A 15,539-nucleotide genomic window follows, 5' to 3' on the forward strand; every position below is an offset into this window, starting at 1 on the left:
TTTCGTCATGAACTTCCCTTCCCTCCCCTCCAGAGTCTCTTACCCACGAAAAGATGCTCACCCTTTTGCCTTATTTGTAATGAGAGATGCCCTAAGGAATCGATGGTGGGTTTTATAAACTCTAGGGTTTAGGGTTTGCAAAACACCGTTTCATGAATTCAGGGGATCTTTCCTTCTCCGGCGAACTGTAAGTTCATGATTTCTTGAATCATCTAATTTAATTTAATTTTTGGTTTTCTTTCAATTTGAATTTTCTTGATTACAAACTCCTATCTTCGTTGTTTATTCTAAAATTATCAGACGTTGAGGTTACAGTTCCCGTTGAATTGAGTTCCAACTGGAGTTGCAGTTATCTTGACTCGAAATTCTGTAGTTTTCTGCATTGGGCAATCGATGGACGAGAAAGCGGTTGACGTTAGGGCGAAGAACATCACCTCTCCATGCGATGTGGAAGCTGAGAAGAAACTTCTGCATGAGATTGAAGATTCATACGCAGCTCTGAAGAGATGTTTGGAGAAGAACAAGGGTGATCGCACAAAATGTCAATCGCTAGTTGAGGCTATGCGGTGTTTGAGGTCTCTCAAGAAACCGAATTCGGTCACTGAAGCCTCAACCTTGATCAGGCGTGGTTCCATGTCTGATATTTAAAAAAAGGTGAACCACCGTATCAGTGGGAATCGCAAGTGTTAGATGAGTAGTTTATCTGAAACCTATCTTTACAGTTTCTAAAATGCTCTCTGTGGGTTGTTTTTTGATATTTTCTCTTAACTGTTCTCTACAGGTTGTTAGTATTAGTACAAAGTACAATTTAAGCTTACATTTAAATCTGCAGTCTTTTACATTCAAATGTTCTCTTCATCACCTGATGCCTATAGGAACATAAAATCTCTTTAATTACAAAATTGAGGTGAACCAGACTCCGAGTTGAACTCCTTCATGGTTTCCTCAGACTCTGAGTTGAACTCCTTAATGGTTTCCTCTGTGCTTGGTGTTTCATTAACCTGTCTGCAGATAACACGCCCTCTATCCAAGTGACAATGTTGAATGCTAAGCCTTCCAACACTCTTGAGTAGCTCTCCAAGACTGCTTGCCCTATGTCCTGCAAGAAAGTGTCTCTGTTTAAGCCCTAAATTGACATTTGAACATAATTAGATATAAGGTGAGATCAAGCCAAGCTCTGTAAACTTACCCTATTGTACTGGATTTTACTTGTGTCCAACGTTGTCTGAGATAGTTCAGGGAACCTCTGCTTTAAGCATAAGAGCAAGCTTTCTGCTCTAATGGCAAGTGTGTAATTCTTATCTCCATCATCTCTTATATCTTTGAACATAGCCAAGGAATGTTTTGCGTATTTCATGCATGTTTTGCGTCTCCATGTGTACATTGAAGCTTCTACCCTGTCTGCAATCTCTAGAGCTTCAAGTTCTGATGCTATTTTTAAGCAATCGAGAAGATAATCAGGGGAAAAATTTTCTGTTGTGTTCATATATCGGTAAATTGAATCTCCAACGCTTGCCTTTCCACTCTGGTAACAAGAATCAACATTAGAGTAGGCAAAGATGGTTTCGTTTACTGATACCTAAATGAATCCGATCTTTGGAAATAATGTAATTGTTATTTTTCAGAGCGTGCCATTGGATTGGCAGTTTGTTTTTACCTTTGGAAGCGTTGCCAAGTATGTTTCTGGAACTTGCATGTCAGCAAGAATGGTATTGTTGATAGCTTTGGCTGCCTTGTGAATTTGAAATGTGCTGTTACGTTTGTGCTGCAATTGCTTTCTGGACTTATCAGAGAGGCCTTCTGGAGGGACACATGGTACTGGCAACCACCATTTATCCTCTTGCCGATGAATAATCCGACGCATTGATGCAGAATGAATTTCATTTGCACAAAGCTTTCCTTGCTCCGCATACCAGAATTCCTGGTCCTTGAAACTATCCATAATTTCCTGTGAAAAGGATTCTGTCATGTTTTTGCTCCAACAATAATAGTTTACTATTTATAAAGAAATTGCTTGCCGCAAGGTGAGTTACTGGAGGAATCAAGATGGAGTGACTTCATCTTCTTACCAAGAGCATTGTGTCTAGCTTTTGCAGTGCAGGGAGATTCATACAAATATCTGATCTGGCTGTTCTTAATACCTGATAACAATTCAGTTTCTTAGAATGGAAGAAGCGGTATCCGGGTTATTGTGCCAAAGCATGAGCTTATGGGTGTCAAATTCTTACCTCTTCAGCTTCAACATCTGGATATATGGTGCAGGCAGGTACGTATTCAACTATGTAATCACATATGGATGAAAGACATGTCATCTCTTTCTTCCACATTGACTTCTTATCATGAGGCAGAGGTTCTAATCTCAAGTTCTGACCAAAAACCGTAGCTGCACATAAACATAGAAGTAAAGGTTAAAAGAGGTTGAAACAAAAACCTTGAGTTGGTCACTGTTTGCAAACATACCATATAGGTTTGTTATAGCATTTGAGATAGCAACTGCTGTGCAGACACCCTTCCCCCCTCCAGACATGTCTTCCCCCAGCAAAAGCTTTGAAAACCTTTCCCTCATCATGTCTAAATCTGATGAATTCTGAATGTTATAAGTGATACATATGGTTGTATGACTAGAAAGGTCTGGAACATAACTTTGCGTACTAACCAACCTGCATCTGTAAACTCTTGATCATTGTTTTTCTTGTCTACATCTTTGGATTGGTTCTTGACTGATGCTCTAGGAAGGTCAGACTGGTTATGGCTAAGATATTTCACACTTGAACATTTCCAGCCTGAAGACGAGCTTTCTTCGGAGAGTGAATTATCATCTGTGTGGATTGAGAAGGTCGAGGCTTCGGAGTTGCTCCGGCAGTACTTGAACGAATCGCCACTTGTTGTAGAGCACATAGGTGTCTCTGTTGTTTGATCCATGGAAGGAGATCGAAGATAACGGGAATGGTTACTCTCATCAGTAATGGTGAAACAGGCCATCTAATTGGTCTTCGGATGTCTGTTTGCTGCTCAAGTCTGCAGTATTCACAAATCACAAAAGTACAATGTCTCAGCAAATTTAGAGGAACTAAATTTCAAAATGGGAATATTCATGATTCTCAAACACCTTTACTAGAAACACTTGCAAAAGGACATTAAAACCAAAAAATTCAAATCATGAAGAACAAATTATCAAGGAAAAGCTATCACGGGTTTCCTTTTGATTATACAACTGAACTAATTTGGTGTTGAATGGTTGAATCCACACGTAAGGGTTGCAGCATAAAACAAATTTTGAAAGCTGAAAAGAACGTTATTGAAGACTTGAGCCAACCGTTGCAAAAGGAAAAGTGATCCTAATTTTGTTTCCCTTACCTTTCTGTTCTCAGACTTGAATTCCCAATGCAAAAAGGTCCAATGACCGTTTGAAATTGCTCCCTCCCAATTCCTGATGAGTCTCTTTCTCTTCTGTGCTTCCTTTTCTCCAGAAACCTTCAAAGAGCAGATTTCCGTTCTCTTACGATCAGAAAAAGGCACAAATGCTGATTATTTGATCTGGGTTTCATTCATGCTTGTGGTGGAATGTTACTGACCGGCCATGAATGGATCTGGAGATAGAGACAAAGATGACTTTTGGGGTTTCCTGGAACAAGGTTTAGCTCTTGAGTGTGGTCCAATCCTTTTATCATGTTCAGAAATCACCGTAACTGGTGGATATCTGTGGAGAAATTTATTTCTCTGAACGTGTGAAGACTTAGTATTAGACTATTCAATATCTTACTCTGCTGCAGTCATTTTTTTTGGGGATATTTGATTCAGTTCATCCAGAAATGATTATAACGAATGTTTACCCAAAAAAGAAATTATTTAACAGATATAGATGAGTCTTCAACCAAAAAAAAAAAAAGGACAAACATAGATAAATCAAGGGATGGCCTGTATTGATACATGTCCTTCAGTGAGTGTAAAACTGCCTTATTGTCATCGTTATTAAAGAAGCTAAAGAACAAAAAAGAACATAACAAATCCCTAATTCCTGAACTATACCAAAGCGAAAAAGAAAAACAAACAAACACACACACACTAATAGTTTCTTCTAAGTAGTAATTTTTGCGATAGCAATGATTAGATAGTCGATATATCAACGACTTAAAAAAACTGATAAACATATGAAATTGAACATGTTAACGCATCTCATATTATGTTAATTCAATGAAGCACCATGATATATCGTGCTTGAACCGATGTAAGACCTGTCTTCATAGATCTTATATCATCAATCCATCATTATTTTTTCAAAACTCAATTAAGGCGACTAAAGAAAAGTTTTTTGTGATTTTTTTTTTTTTGGGCATTGATGAACTCACTTTACAGAACATATGAACTATTATTGAGGAATAATGGAATATGTTGTTCGTAGTTGCATGCTTGTGGAGCCATATAAAAGAGGTGGTTGGTAGTTTGGTGGGAAAGTCTGGTAAGCCCAAGAGGCATGTGGCAGAACCTTAAGAGTGTAACTTTAAGAGATGATCTTTTTTAATGTTTGGTCTTCGTTTTTTTGCAAATTGTATAATATATTTCGATTTTAATTAAGAATTTAGGTCTTTTAAAAGATGAATAGGAAAACTATGAGAGACATCGTGAACAAGTCGTGCTTCCCAGTTCTTCGTATGTTCTTGAGATCTCTATATTGACTTACATAGAGGGAAGATAATGGTGGTTGCAGAGGATCAGAACCGTCCATTCTATGATCTCTCATCTTGGAGTCGTTGGAGGTATTGATTTTAAAATTGAACCAAGCCGCCCAACCACATTCTCCGTAACTTGGAGACAACACGTGTGAACTCACCTCTGAGCCGCATCACCTCCGCTTTTTCACATGGGCCCCACATAATATGTGTGATGAGAAAAACATCACCGGAGAAATGGGGAAGTGATCCAAATTCCTCACCATCTCTCAAGGCTCGCTTGATTCAACTCCCGATTGGGCTAAGATATCACACACCAGGCCCAGATCTATTGAGCTCAACCGAAATTTTATTCATCCATATTGGGCCAAGATGGGCTGGGTTTGGCCCATGGCAAATAACTGCATCTTTTCTTTTTGGAATTGGAAGCTTAATATTAGGGGGTAGGAACTGTTACATATACCACAGGAGCATCAAACCGGTGAACTCTACATTAAGAAATGCCAGTCATTACCACCGAGTGAGCAACACTTTGATGATGGTATGAATATATATTGATTTACATGAAACCTGAAATTTATTAATGTTCATTAATATAAAGAGCATTAAATAGATCCTTAAGACTTAAACAGTAACAGTTTTTGAATTGTGTTGATCATTGATGTCCATGAAACCATGTCTCTAGGTAAGCTATTGCATCATAGAAGTATTCTTAGTGGGAGAGAAAAACCTCCACCAAAGAAATCTCCAGAAACTGAAGAATGTTCCATATGAGTCTGTTGTTTCCCTGTCCAGCCCAGCACATACTGTTTCCCTTTGCACTTCTTCCTGCAGATTTGGAGATCATCAGTGCTGAATTCTGTTTCTAGATCTACATGACTGACATACACACATTCATACACAGATTTCTTGAATTTGCCATGAAATCACGAATGAGCTTGTCAGAATTATAAAGACATATAGTATACATAGATGCACTCATACATATGCAATAATGAATGGATGGATAAGTTCAAAGAACAGATAAACATACATTTGCCACGAATTTAATGCCAACTTTGATCTCTCCTTTGAAAGTATCATCTTCGAGGACTATGTTATATGCGGATGGTTTCACTTCTATGAATCCCTTATCAATTCCTTCAGTTAGTATCCCTCCAAGATGAACTCTGCATACAAAATGAATTTCCAAACCAATTTACCGATGTCCAATGAAACAGGCACTTACAAGATGCATGAATTTAGTAGTTAAATTACGAACTTGATGATGAAGAAAGAAAATTCTATTCATATGTGAGAAATACCTCTAATCAATTTCTAAGAAATAGGCAAACCAAAACTTTGATAAAATGATATTCTCTAATCTTTGAATACTACATATCTAGGGAAAAATATAGATCAAAGTGAATGATTGGCTCACAGATTAACAAACATGTAGGCAATTTCTTATTTTCATAATTTTCTGTTTGTCAAAGGTGCAACAGTAGAGTGTATTCAATTAAAACAAAACCACAGCCCTGTCTTTTCATTTTTGGATATCAATACCATAAGAATTGCTTATCATATAAGTAAACATACAGAACTCAAAAGCTTTTCAAGTTAAGGAGAAAGTACATGGTTTCACCAACAAAACCATCATTAGTGAATATCTCCTTCTCCATGATTCTTAATTTAAGGTGACACAGCTTTTGGCAATCAGAAAATGGGATTTTGAATTCGAATTTCTCGTTCCAGAAAGCTTTCTTGTTTTTACCTGCAGCAAGGAACTTCATCGTCAATTTAGTCAAAGCAAATTAGAATAGCAACTTTGTGTGGATTTGCATAAACTTGCACAAACACCTCCAAAAGAGAATAACCAACCTGTTGTGGTTTTACTTTTATGTGTTTGGTCACCACACTGTAGGATGACATAATGCCAAGGTTTTCCTGTAATAGCTTTCCTCTGAGTTAAAATCACTAAATAGTTTTTATACGTGTGTGTGTGTGTAAGAGAGAGAGTTACCAATGAAATTTCTATATCCAAAGCCCTCAGCATTGACAAGAAGCACTTCTAGGATTCCTTCTTTCATATTTAGGAAGAGGGGGGGGGGGGGTGTCTCCCTTGACACCCACAAGGAAAAGAAAAATGGAAGAGGTTGAAAATTTGATATAGTTAATAGAGAGAAGGGAACAGAAGCTGGCATTATAACCAGGTAATCTGAAGTTAGAAATGGCAGGAGTTACAATTTTTTTGTCTTTTCTTCGTCTTAATTCTGACTGTTACTAAGATGGGATGGAAAGGGAATTAATGTTACTCCTCATATGACTCGCCAGAAAATGCGTTTCAAATAATTACCAAGTACATTAATAAAGACTAAAAAACTACAACATACAAAGGATCTCAGGTGTTATTTAGACGACCATTTGAGTATTGATGATCTTTTAAAAATGTTATACCAGAAAAGCCACCCAAACAGTTATTGGTTTTACAGTCATTAATTAACTGGGTTTTAAGCTTGGCATAAAAAAAATAAATGCCTAAGACATCAATGAGAATTCTGCGACTTAAGTTAACTTTCATTGACTGAGAAGAACAAATAATCTCACTTTTGAATGGTTAAATTAAATTTTATATATGAATCTATCATATAGACATTTTCTTCTAAATGATTTTTAAACAGCAAAAAGATACATGGTTGAAGAATGAAACAAATGCTCCTTAAATCACATACACACAGAGTAGCATTATGTGTAGAAAGCGTTAGGGAGTCGCCAGTTGCAGATTGTCACAGGGCCCTATTGACATTGCAAAAATCCAGGAGTTTCAATCCATCCTTGAAAACTATGCAAATTCAACATGCAAACATGGTAGGAAGTAGAAAAGTGCTATACCTTCCTTCCATGCGATGAAATCTCTTCCAACACAGTGAATTCAGGCAGATAAGCTGAAACAAAGATTGACACTGGTCTTCTCTAACACCCCGATTTATCAGGTAAAGCTTTCAAATTGGCCCCTCACCACATCCATTTAAGCTTCTGAGCCAAACCCATGTTCGATCACGAAGCCGTCAAATGCCCCAGTCATCAGTTCCCAGCACATTAAACCAAGAGTATCACGCGGTTTCGTCTTCTACTTGTTTATGAGCATTAGTTCAAACAACTAATGCTCCCACCGAAGATTTAAGGAGTCAACAGTAAGCGTAGAAAACATTACATGTTTGGGAGCGATTCGACTGTGGCTTATATCTACAGCTCCAGGTTCTGCATTTTCTAAATGCGAAATGTTGAAGAACAATAACTTAAACTTCGACTTTGTAGAAATACGTGTCTCTGGGACAAATTGTCGAACACTTCATGTATACTTAAGAAAGTGAACTTAAACTTCTACCAACCAGATTTCTTCAAGTTGACATTTGGCGGCTCCGTGATATTCTTATCGGTAAAACGTTTTCATCCTATGCTTCCATGCACAGGCGATGCACAAAGACCGAATCTATGCAGAGCGCAACCAGCATGAAGCTGGCACGGCGCTCAACATGCAGGTGCAGTGAGGACCATCCGATGCATAGCCGATGAGGCCGCTCCGGAATCCGGCTCACCATTCCATGGTGCACCCTGACGCTTTTATCCCAAACAATAATAAGGGTAGGTGTGAAACCCACTTCATTATTTTATGAGTCCGGATAATGTATACCCAATAATTGTACGGTAAAGAAGTGTAAAGAGCAATTTATGCTGTTTTAATGAAAAAACAATCCAGACTTGCCACTTGGCGCTCAACGGTAGGAGATGTTTATTGAGAGACTAGATTATCTCATCATCCAAAGATATGTTGTTCCCCTATGTTTTTCCACTTTAAAATAGGGGTAGAATATTTTATTTTTTGGGGGTAATTATAGGGGTAGAATTCATGTGGACCCAATGAGAGTCTCATTTCTAAATTATTTACTTAGAAGTAGGCTCTGCGCCTATTGTGTGGCAATATCGTTGAGTCCGGATCAAACCCTACCTTGAACATCAATCACAAAATAGGTGAGACTTACAAGGAAAAAATTATTAAAAAATAAAAAGTTAAAAGTGAGATCTACAATGTTCATTATGCCCCTTATTTTTGTAGTCATAATTCATAAAACATGGGAAAAGCCCGGGAAGGTGATTCAGACTCACATCTCGAAGCTTTGTTCGGGAAAAGTAGTCAATTTCATTCATATGTCGTGAACCGTATTTTTCAATTTGACCACTGTGTCCTTCTGGTTTTTCAAGGTCCAAACGAGCATAAGTTTATTGGACGGGATGAGCCTGATGTCGAACTAGGCTTTCTACTCAAGTGTTTACGGTCCAAAATATGTCAGTGAGTAAGGTTTAAAGTATCTCACAATACTATACGACACTAATCAATACGTATCCATATTTGACCCAACCAACACGATACATCTTAATACGTCTTTCGATTGAATTACACTAAATTACATTAGCTAGAGTAATACAATACTAATACAAGACAATACGTCTCTTAAAATCACTTGATTATTTGATACGAATACTTGAAGCCTTGTCTGTACCTTGTCAGCAAATGGGCGAAGAGATTCTCTGTCACGACGCTGGCCGCCAATTATTCTCCACTTTCACGAAACAGGGTCGCGTTCCCGCCAAAGCTAAAACCCTAGTTATTTTTAATTATTGTTATTTATAACTAATAATACTTGTGGTACTCTACACTCCGGTGTTACTATCGCCACAACCCCATACATTTAAACGGCAAAAGCAAACAGTTGCGGAAGAGAGAGGGGGGAGAGAGAGCGACAGAGAAAAGCTGCGATGGAACCTCAAAAGATGTCTTCGAACCTAGTTTTGATCATGGATTTTGGTTCTCAGTACACTCATCTCATTACTCGTAGAATCCGAAAACTCTCCGTTTTCTGCCTCTGCCTCTCCGGCACTTGTTCTCTCAAATCCATCACTGAACTCAACCCTCGTGTTATAATTCTCTCCGGTGGTCCTCACTCTGTTCATAACGATGGAGCTCCCTGTTTCCCGTCCGGTTTCATCGAGTATGTTGAGGCGAATAATATATTCGTGTTGGGTATTTGTTATGGTCTGCAATTAATTGTTCAGAAGCTTGGCGGTGAAGTTAGGGTTGGAGAGAAGCAGGAGTATGGGAGAATGGAGATTGTCGTGGAGAAGGATTCTGGATTGTTTGGTTCTAAATCCGTCGGCGACAAGCAGACTGTTTGGATGAGCCATGGCGATGAGGTTGCTAAGCTACCTGATAACTTTTCAGTCGTAGCCAGGAGTCAGCAAGGCTCCGTTGCAGCGATCGAGAACCCGTTGAAAAGGTTTTATGGGCTTCAGTATCACCCGGAGGTAAGTACTTCTAATTCTTTACTTATCGTTTTGATATCGAATCCATTGATTGATTGGTGGTTCGTCGTAACAGGGGAACTTCAACAAGTTTCTTTGTAACATGGAGGCTTTTCACTTACTTTCGTTGCCTTTTGTTTTTTGTGTTTTTTTTTCTTCTCTGTTTTTGTTTAAATTAATTAATCTTTTTCTTCTGGGTAAAGATCAACATACAGAATTTGAGTGTGAGTCTTGGTACCAATATTAGCAAGTTACTCTTAAGGAGTATGTGTGGCAGAAGAAGTGTTCCTTAATGAAAATGTGACTGACAAAGTAAATGCCATTTCAATATGCTTTGTTCTTTCATGATAAACTCACTCTGAAACATATTTAGATGGTTATTTTGCTGTCACAAAAAGGTGTGGTTGGAGCTATCAATACGGCAACAATGCCATGAAGAAGCATGCATAGCCAGATAAATCTCAGATGTAGTATCATCAAGAGTACAATGCTCAGCTTCACTACTGGAGTTAGACACAACAGATGAAAAAGGAAAGAAGAAGACGAAGAAGAGAAAAAAGATTAGCATAGGACACCGCTTTTAAATACAGCTAACAAATGAATATGTAAGGTTTTGTATTCTGTATTTAAACCCTACTATGTGAATATGCTACACATTCTACCAAAGTTTACATGGTATCAGAGCCATCATGAGGTTTTGCCATTGGCTGAGACCTCCGTGAACACCTGCAATTTCTCCCCATGCTGCCGCTGCCTGGAATCAATCCACGCCCCCTGTGATCGTTTGTGCCTTTGTTGCACTTCCAGTACTCGTCTCTCTCTGTGATATCCAATTCTTACGCTTTTGACATAAATCTAACAATTACTAGATTTTATGCATTGATGACTGTTGAGAAAGACATGGTATTGGTTATTATCTGTTATTAGCTTTCATGATTGATGTAAACCACGTCTAGGGTTAGGGGTATTTTAGTAATTTTCCCCAAACCTAGGATTTGCCTAAGAAACTCCGGCAAAAGATAGAAGGGGTTTACGGTTTCTAAAGCAATCTAAGCCTACTGAATATGAAATTAAGATCTGAATTCTACTTGAAGATTGAAGTTCAGATTTGAGTTTAAACTCAAAGGCAAGTTAGGGTTTTGGTTAGGGTTGGGGAAGGGAGAAGGGCTTGGTGTCCTGCAGTTCAGATTTAAGGATGCTACTGTTCTGCAATTCAAAAACTGTTTTTGTGAATGAGGGACTGAGGTTGTCAAGTACTTAGGGTTTTCAGAAATTTTCAAAATTCTGCAGAACCTCTTGAAGAAGATGAAGTGCAGGATTTTTCAAAGTCCAGAAACCGGGCAGATTTGGGGAAAGTAATATTAGGATTATAACTTAGTACTACGGGCAACCAAAAGGGAAGGAAACAGGATTTTAATGGGGCTGGTGTTTGGGATCTGCAGGTGGAGGGACTCCAGGGTAACTGTAGGAAGAAGGAAGGGGAGAGAGGCTTGCAGGTGTTAAGGAAAGAAAGGGAAAGGGCAGGGGAAGCCGTGGGGTTTGAGAGAGGAGCTTAAAGTAATTGTGGGGAATGGGGGAGTGCTACTGTTAAGGCACAGCAGCAAGGGAGAGGGAATTCCAGGTCTGCGCAGGCAAGCGTAGGGGGTGGGAAGGGCTACGGTGGTGGTGGGGAGCTTCTGGACTTGATGAATCAGTCTTCAGAACTTGCTTGAATGCTGGAAACAAATAGAAAGCTCTCAATAGACAACCGCAGGGTCTCCCTCAAAGGAACTGACCACTCACTGAGGCAATTAACAATCAAATTCTTTTAATTCGTCAAATCTGAATATTGCAATGCAAGAAGAGGCTATTTATAGCCCAAAATAAAAGACTATGCCTGGGGTTGGGAATCCCTGGAGAGAAGGATCCCAATTCTAGACCAAAACGCTCAAAACGGATTCAAATTACTATAAAACCACAACCCTAAGATTGGAATCTTGTAAAGACACTTGACTTGGGACTCAATCTACATTTCCAAATAAAAACAAACTCTAAATATAAGAATCCCTTTGAACAGGGAATTTTACCTTATCCGTAACTAACTAACTCAACACAACTCAAACTCTCAAATAACTTTCAAACTACTACTCAAACAAAGAACCAAAAGTAGATCGGTGGAAAATGACCAAAATACCCTTGGGGAGCATTCGGCCAGCTTGGATTGGCATTGGGACCTAGATTTTTGGCCCCAGTTATTGGGGGGGGGGGGGTGGGTCCTTGTGTTCACATCAATGACACTTCACTCATCTCTTATATTACTCACTATATTGTATTAGGATCTATTGGTGATTTAGTTCATTGCTTGGTGGATATTTTGATTATGTCCCATTGTTCACTGTTTCATCATAAATAGTCTTCCCAGTTGGCCCTGTAGGTGACACATTCTCCAGAAGGGATGGAAACACTACGTCATTTCCTCTTCAATGTATGTGGAATAATTGCTGACTGGAACATGCAAGATGTAATGGAAGAAGAAATCAAAGTGATCAAAGGTATCGTGGGTTCTGATGATCATGTTATCTGTGCATTATCTGGGGGTGTGGATTCCACTGTTGCTGCTACTCTGGTTCATAAGGCAATAGGAGATCGGCTTCACTGCATTTTCGTTGACAATGGATTATTGAGGTAGGCATGCAAACCTTTGAAAAGTAGACAGTTTTCATATTTTGTTAAAGTATCAGAATATATAGACAGAGTAACTTTGTATTTGAATGTTTGCAAGTTTCAGGCCTTTGATCCCATTCTTTCTTGGTATTCCATCAATTCAGAACTTATTACATTGTCTTTGTTTTCCTATGTAGGTACAAGGAACAAGAGCGTGTGATGAAAACCTTCGAAAGGGATCTTCATCTTCCAGTTACTTGTGTTGATGCATCAGAGCAATTTCTTAGCAAGCTTAAAGGTGTTGTAGATCCAGAGGCTAAAAGGAAAATAATTGGAAAAGAATTCATCTGCATCTTTGACAACTTTGCCCAAGAATTGGAGCATAAATTAGGAAGGAAACCTGTTTTCTTGGTTCAGGGGACCTTGTATCCAGATGTTATTGAATCATGTCCACCTCCTGGAAGTGGAAGAAACCATTCTCACACAATCAAGAGCCACCATAATGTTGGGGGGCTTCCTAAGGACATGAAACTGAAACTCATTGAACCCCTTAAGCTTCTATTTAAGGATGAGGTTGGAGATCTACTTTCTCTTGGCACATCTCTTCATTTATTTGTCATCTGTTTGCACTGACTGTTTTTTGTTACCGCTTGTTGTAAGGTTCGGGAAATGGGGAGCATCTTGAATGTCCCTGAAGGTTTTCTAAAGCGGCATCCTTTCCCAGGGCCTGGCCTTGCCGTACGAGTTTTGGGTGATGTTACTGAAGGAAATGCCTTAGAGATCCTTCGTCAGGTTTGCTTAGTGTTTTACAGATGGAAATATTTGTAGGCCATTTTCTGGTATTTATGTTTGAGAATGTCTCCAGGTTGATGAGATCTTCATTCAGTCAATTAAAGAAGCTGGTCTCTATGATACAATATGGCAAGCTTTTGCAGTATTTCTGCCAATAAGATCTGTTGGCGTTCAAGGTGATCAGAGGACACACTCTCATGTTGTTGCTCTCAGAGCTGTTACAAGCCAAGACGGAATGACAGCAGATTGGTGAGATTTTCTTCTTCTTTTTTTTTATTGTTTTCTTTGTCTTGTCAGAGTAGTTTTACCTGTTCTATTGAACTCTGGTGCAATTGTGATTTTTAAAACTAGCATTTTGGCTATTTTGCCCTTAAACTAAATAGGAAATGTAGGTCAACTTCAAGATTTGTCAGCCTCTGAATGAAGTCTCTAGAATTAGCTTCAGGAGTCGGATGCAACGTTGGGATTGTCTGCCATATTTCACCATTGAGTGGACTGGTGGATGATATGTTCAACAGAACATGACTAGAACAAAGAGAGAGCATTTATCTCACATTTAGTGGGTGGAAATCAATAAGCTTTGGGAGGGCCTGACAAGAAAAGTGAAGTGACTAGTTTTAAGATAAATAATCGGGAAAAAGAAGGCAGAAAAAGAAAAGGTTTGATGAGCTACGTATGGAACCTGGGAACTCCACCAGTTCCTGAATTTTTCTTTCTGTTTTCAATTTCTTTTCAGTTAAGTGGTTGAGAATGAGTGAAATTCTCACTGCTCCATCTGGCTTGACAACTTTACATGGTGTTTATGTTTGAGTTTTTATTGGTTGATGGATTCATTTGCATCTTTCCTGGGCTGTTTGTTGCGTAATAGCTGGATCATATAATGTCCATACTGAGGAGACAACTTGCACTACCTCCCTTTGTTTTCCAATAGGAAAGGGAAATGAGAACTTTACTCTGTTTCATGTGTGAAGATTATGATTGTGTAAATCAATCATGTCTCTTTAACTTTGCCCTCAGAAACAGTCTCATTTTATGCTGCATAGGTTCCAGATCCAGCATTTGTTTGGTTTTTTGACGTTATAGAAATGCAAAAACATCATACATACAACAATATTCCGCTCTCTACTCTATTTGAAATAGAAAAATAATTTTATGATGAATGAAGAAGCTCCATTAAGTCTTCTAGCCATTTATTTTCAGTTATTTCATTTACTCATTCTTGGTACTTTCTTGAGCAATAAAACACACGATCACTTACCTGTAGAAGAAAAAGAACCCTGATAAATGAGAAGCTGTGTTAAGCTGTTTAATCTGCCCTCTGTTCATTTGTTGGTGTGGGTATTACAGCAGTGTCCACTATTTTATTTCTTTTTATTTTTGCATGAATTTCAACATTTTTAGGTACTATTTTGAGCATAAGTTCCTTGATGATGTCGCCCGAAAGATTTGCAACAGTGTTAGGGGTGTAAACAGAGTTGTACAAGACATCACATCAAAACCTCCATCAACGATTGAGTGGGAATGATGGTACGATGCAAGGGCGCTGTGGGTTTAAGTGAATTAGGAGGAGGGTTTGCCACGGTTGATTGTATGTTCGGGTGATGCCTCCTGCTTTGTTAATGTATCAAAATTCAGCTAGGTTTCAAGAAAGGATACTAGATCCTGTGGAATTGACAAATAGGTACTATATATTTTTTGGCTGTATGCTTACTTTTACAGTAAGCTATAAGTAGGTATGATTCTTTTTTCCTCTGCTTTTTATTTATTCAAAGGTGAAGACCTAGGATTCTTTGCATGGATGATAATGCTGTTTTTTGGACAAAGATTGATGATAGTGTAAACTTATTCTAATGAAGAGTTGATTTGTTATGATAGATTGATCTTCTAATTTCCATGTAATAATTGAGTGGCTTTGTTCCTTATTTGCATGCTAAGTAAGCTTGTCCTAACTGGCTTGTCCAAAAATTTGCCATTTGATAGATAGGCTAAAAGTTTGTCGAGAGGTAGAGAATTAGATCTTTGCTGACCTGTTAATTTTTAAAACGAAATTGGAAATAGCACAGTTGTGGGGACCTGTGATCAGAGTATTGTAGT

The 15,539-nt window shown here is 38.5% G+C and overlaps 3 protein-coding genes across 3 annotated transcripts; 1 reads left to right on the plus strand and 2 right to left on the minus strand.

Annotated features, from left to right (window-relative positions):
* Positions 1 to 934: 934 nt before the first annotated feature.
* Positions 935 to 3,719, minus strand: LOC149013838 (rop guanine nucleotide exchange factor 3-like). Its single transcript, XM_089159590.1, has 8 exons — positions 3,358 to 3,719; positions 2,661 to 3,018; positions 2,461 to 2,577; positions 2,229 to 2,383; positions 2,070 to 2,141; positions 1,658 to 1,948; positions 1,190 to 1,525; positions 935 to 1,099 (listed from the first exon to the last, which is right to left on the minus strand). Exons 2-8 carry the CDS (start codon positions 2,980 to 2,982, stop codon positions 935 to 937), a joined length of 1,458 nt encoding a protein of 485 aa, XP_089015716.1. The 5' UTR covers positions 2,983 to 3,018; positions 3,358 to 3,719.
* A 1,418-nt stretch (positions 3,720 to 5,137) lies between these two features.
* Positions 5,138 to 7,700, minus strand: LOC149013839 (Calcium-dependent lipid-binding (CaLB domain) family protein). Its single transcript, XM_089157752.1, has 6 exons — positions 7,672 to 7,700; positions 7,542 to 7,564; positions 6,531 to 6,596; positions 6,285 to 6,423; positions 5,704 to 5,839; positions 5,138 to 5,498 (listed from the first exon to the last, which is right to left on the minus strand). Exons 1-6 carry the CDS (start codon positions 7,698 to 7,700, stop codon positions 5,361 to 5,363), a joined length of 531 nt encoding a protein of 176 aa, XP_089013878.1. The 3' UTR covers positions 5,138 to 5,360.
* A 1,686-nt stretch (positions 7,701 to 9,386) lies between these two features.
* LOC149013840 (uncharacterized) lies at positions 9,387 to 15,364 on the plus strand. The gene is made up of 6 exons (XM_089158237.1): positions 9,387 to 10,013; positions 12,424 to 12,674; positions 12,851 to 13,226; positions 13,314 to 13,445; positions 13,519 to 13,694; positions 14,847 to 15,364. The coding sequence occupies exons 1-6, from the start codon at positions 9,468 to 9,470 to the stop codon at positions 14,968 to 14,970; spliced, it is 1,605 nt and encodes a 534-aa protein (XP_089014363.1). The 5' UTR covers positions 9,387 to 9,467; the 3' UTR covers positions 14,971 to 15,364.
* The last annotated feature ends 175 nt before the right edge of the window (positions 15,365 to 15,539 follow it).

This window comes from Hakea prostrata, chromosome 6 (assembly GCF_041222555.1).
Source record: "Hakea prostrata isolate BN-2017 chromosome 6, UWA_Hpros_2, whole genome shotgun sequence".
Classification (NCBI taxonomy): Eukaryota; Viridiplantae; Streptophyta; class Magnoliopsida; order Proteales; family Proteaceae; genus Hakea; species Hakea prostrata.

What these genes read in the sequence shown, in the direction of transcription:
- LOC149013840 (XM_089158237.1), top strand. Translation starts at nt 9,468, where the DNA reads ATGGAACCTCAAAAGATGTCTTCGAACCTAGTTTTGATCATGGATTTT. An exon ending in GGCTTCAGTATCACCCGGAG is followed by an intron (nt 10,014 to 12,423) that starts GTAAGTACTTCT and finishes TTGGCCCTGTAG; the next exon opens with GTGACACATTCTCCAGAAGG. An exon ending in CCTTAGAGATCCTTCGTCAG is followed by an intron (nt 13,446 to 13,518) that starts GTTTGCTTAGTG and finishes GAATGTCTCCAG; the next exon opens with GTTGATGAGATCTTCATTCA.
- LOC149013839 (XM_089157752.1), bottom strand. Translation starts at nt 7,700, where the DNA reads ATGGGTTTGGCTCAGAAGCTTAAATGGAT. An exon ending in GGTTTTGTTGGTGAAACCAT is followed by an intron (nt 5,840 to 6,284) that starts GTACTTTCTCCT and finishes TTTTGTATGCAG; the next exon opens with AGTTCATCTTGGAGGGATAC. An exon ending in GCATTAAATTCGTGGCAAAT is followed by an intron (nt 5,499 to 5,703) that starts GTATGTTTATCT and finishes CCAAATCTGCAG; the next exon opens with GAAGAAGTGCAAAGGGAAAC.
- LOC149013838 (XM_089159590.1), bottom strand. Translation starts at nt 2,982, where the DNA reads ATGGCCTGTTTCACCATTACTGATGAGAGTAACCATTCCCGTTATCTT. An exon ending in TGCTATAACAAACCTATATG is followed by an intron (nt 2,384 to 2,460) that starts GTATGTTTGCAA and finishes GTTTATGTGCAG; the next exon opens with CTACGGTTTTTGGTCAGAAC. An exon ending in CAGATGTTGAAGCTGAAGAG is followed by an intron (nt 2,142 to 2,228) that starts GTAAGAATTTGA and finishes AATTGTTATCAG; the next exon opens with GTATTAAGAACAGCCAGATC.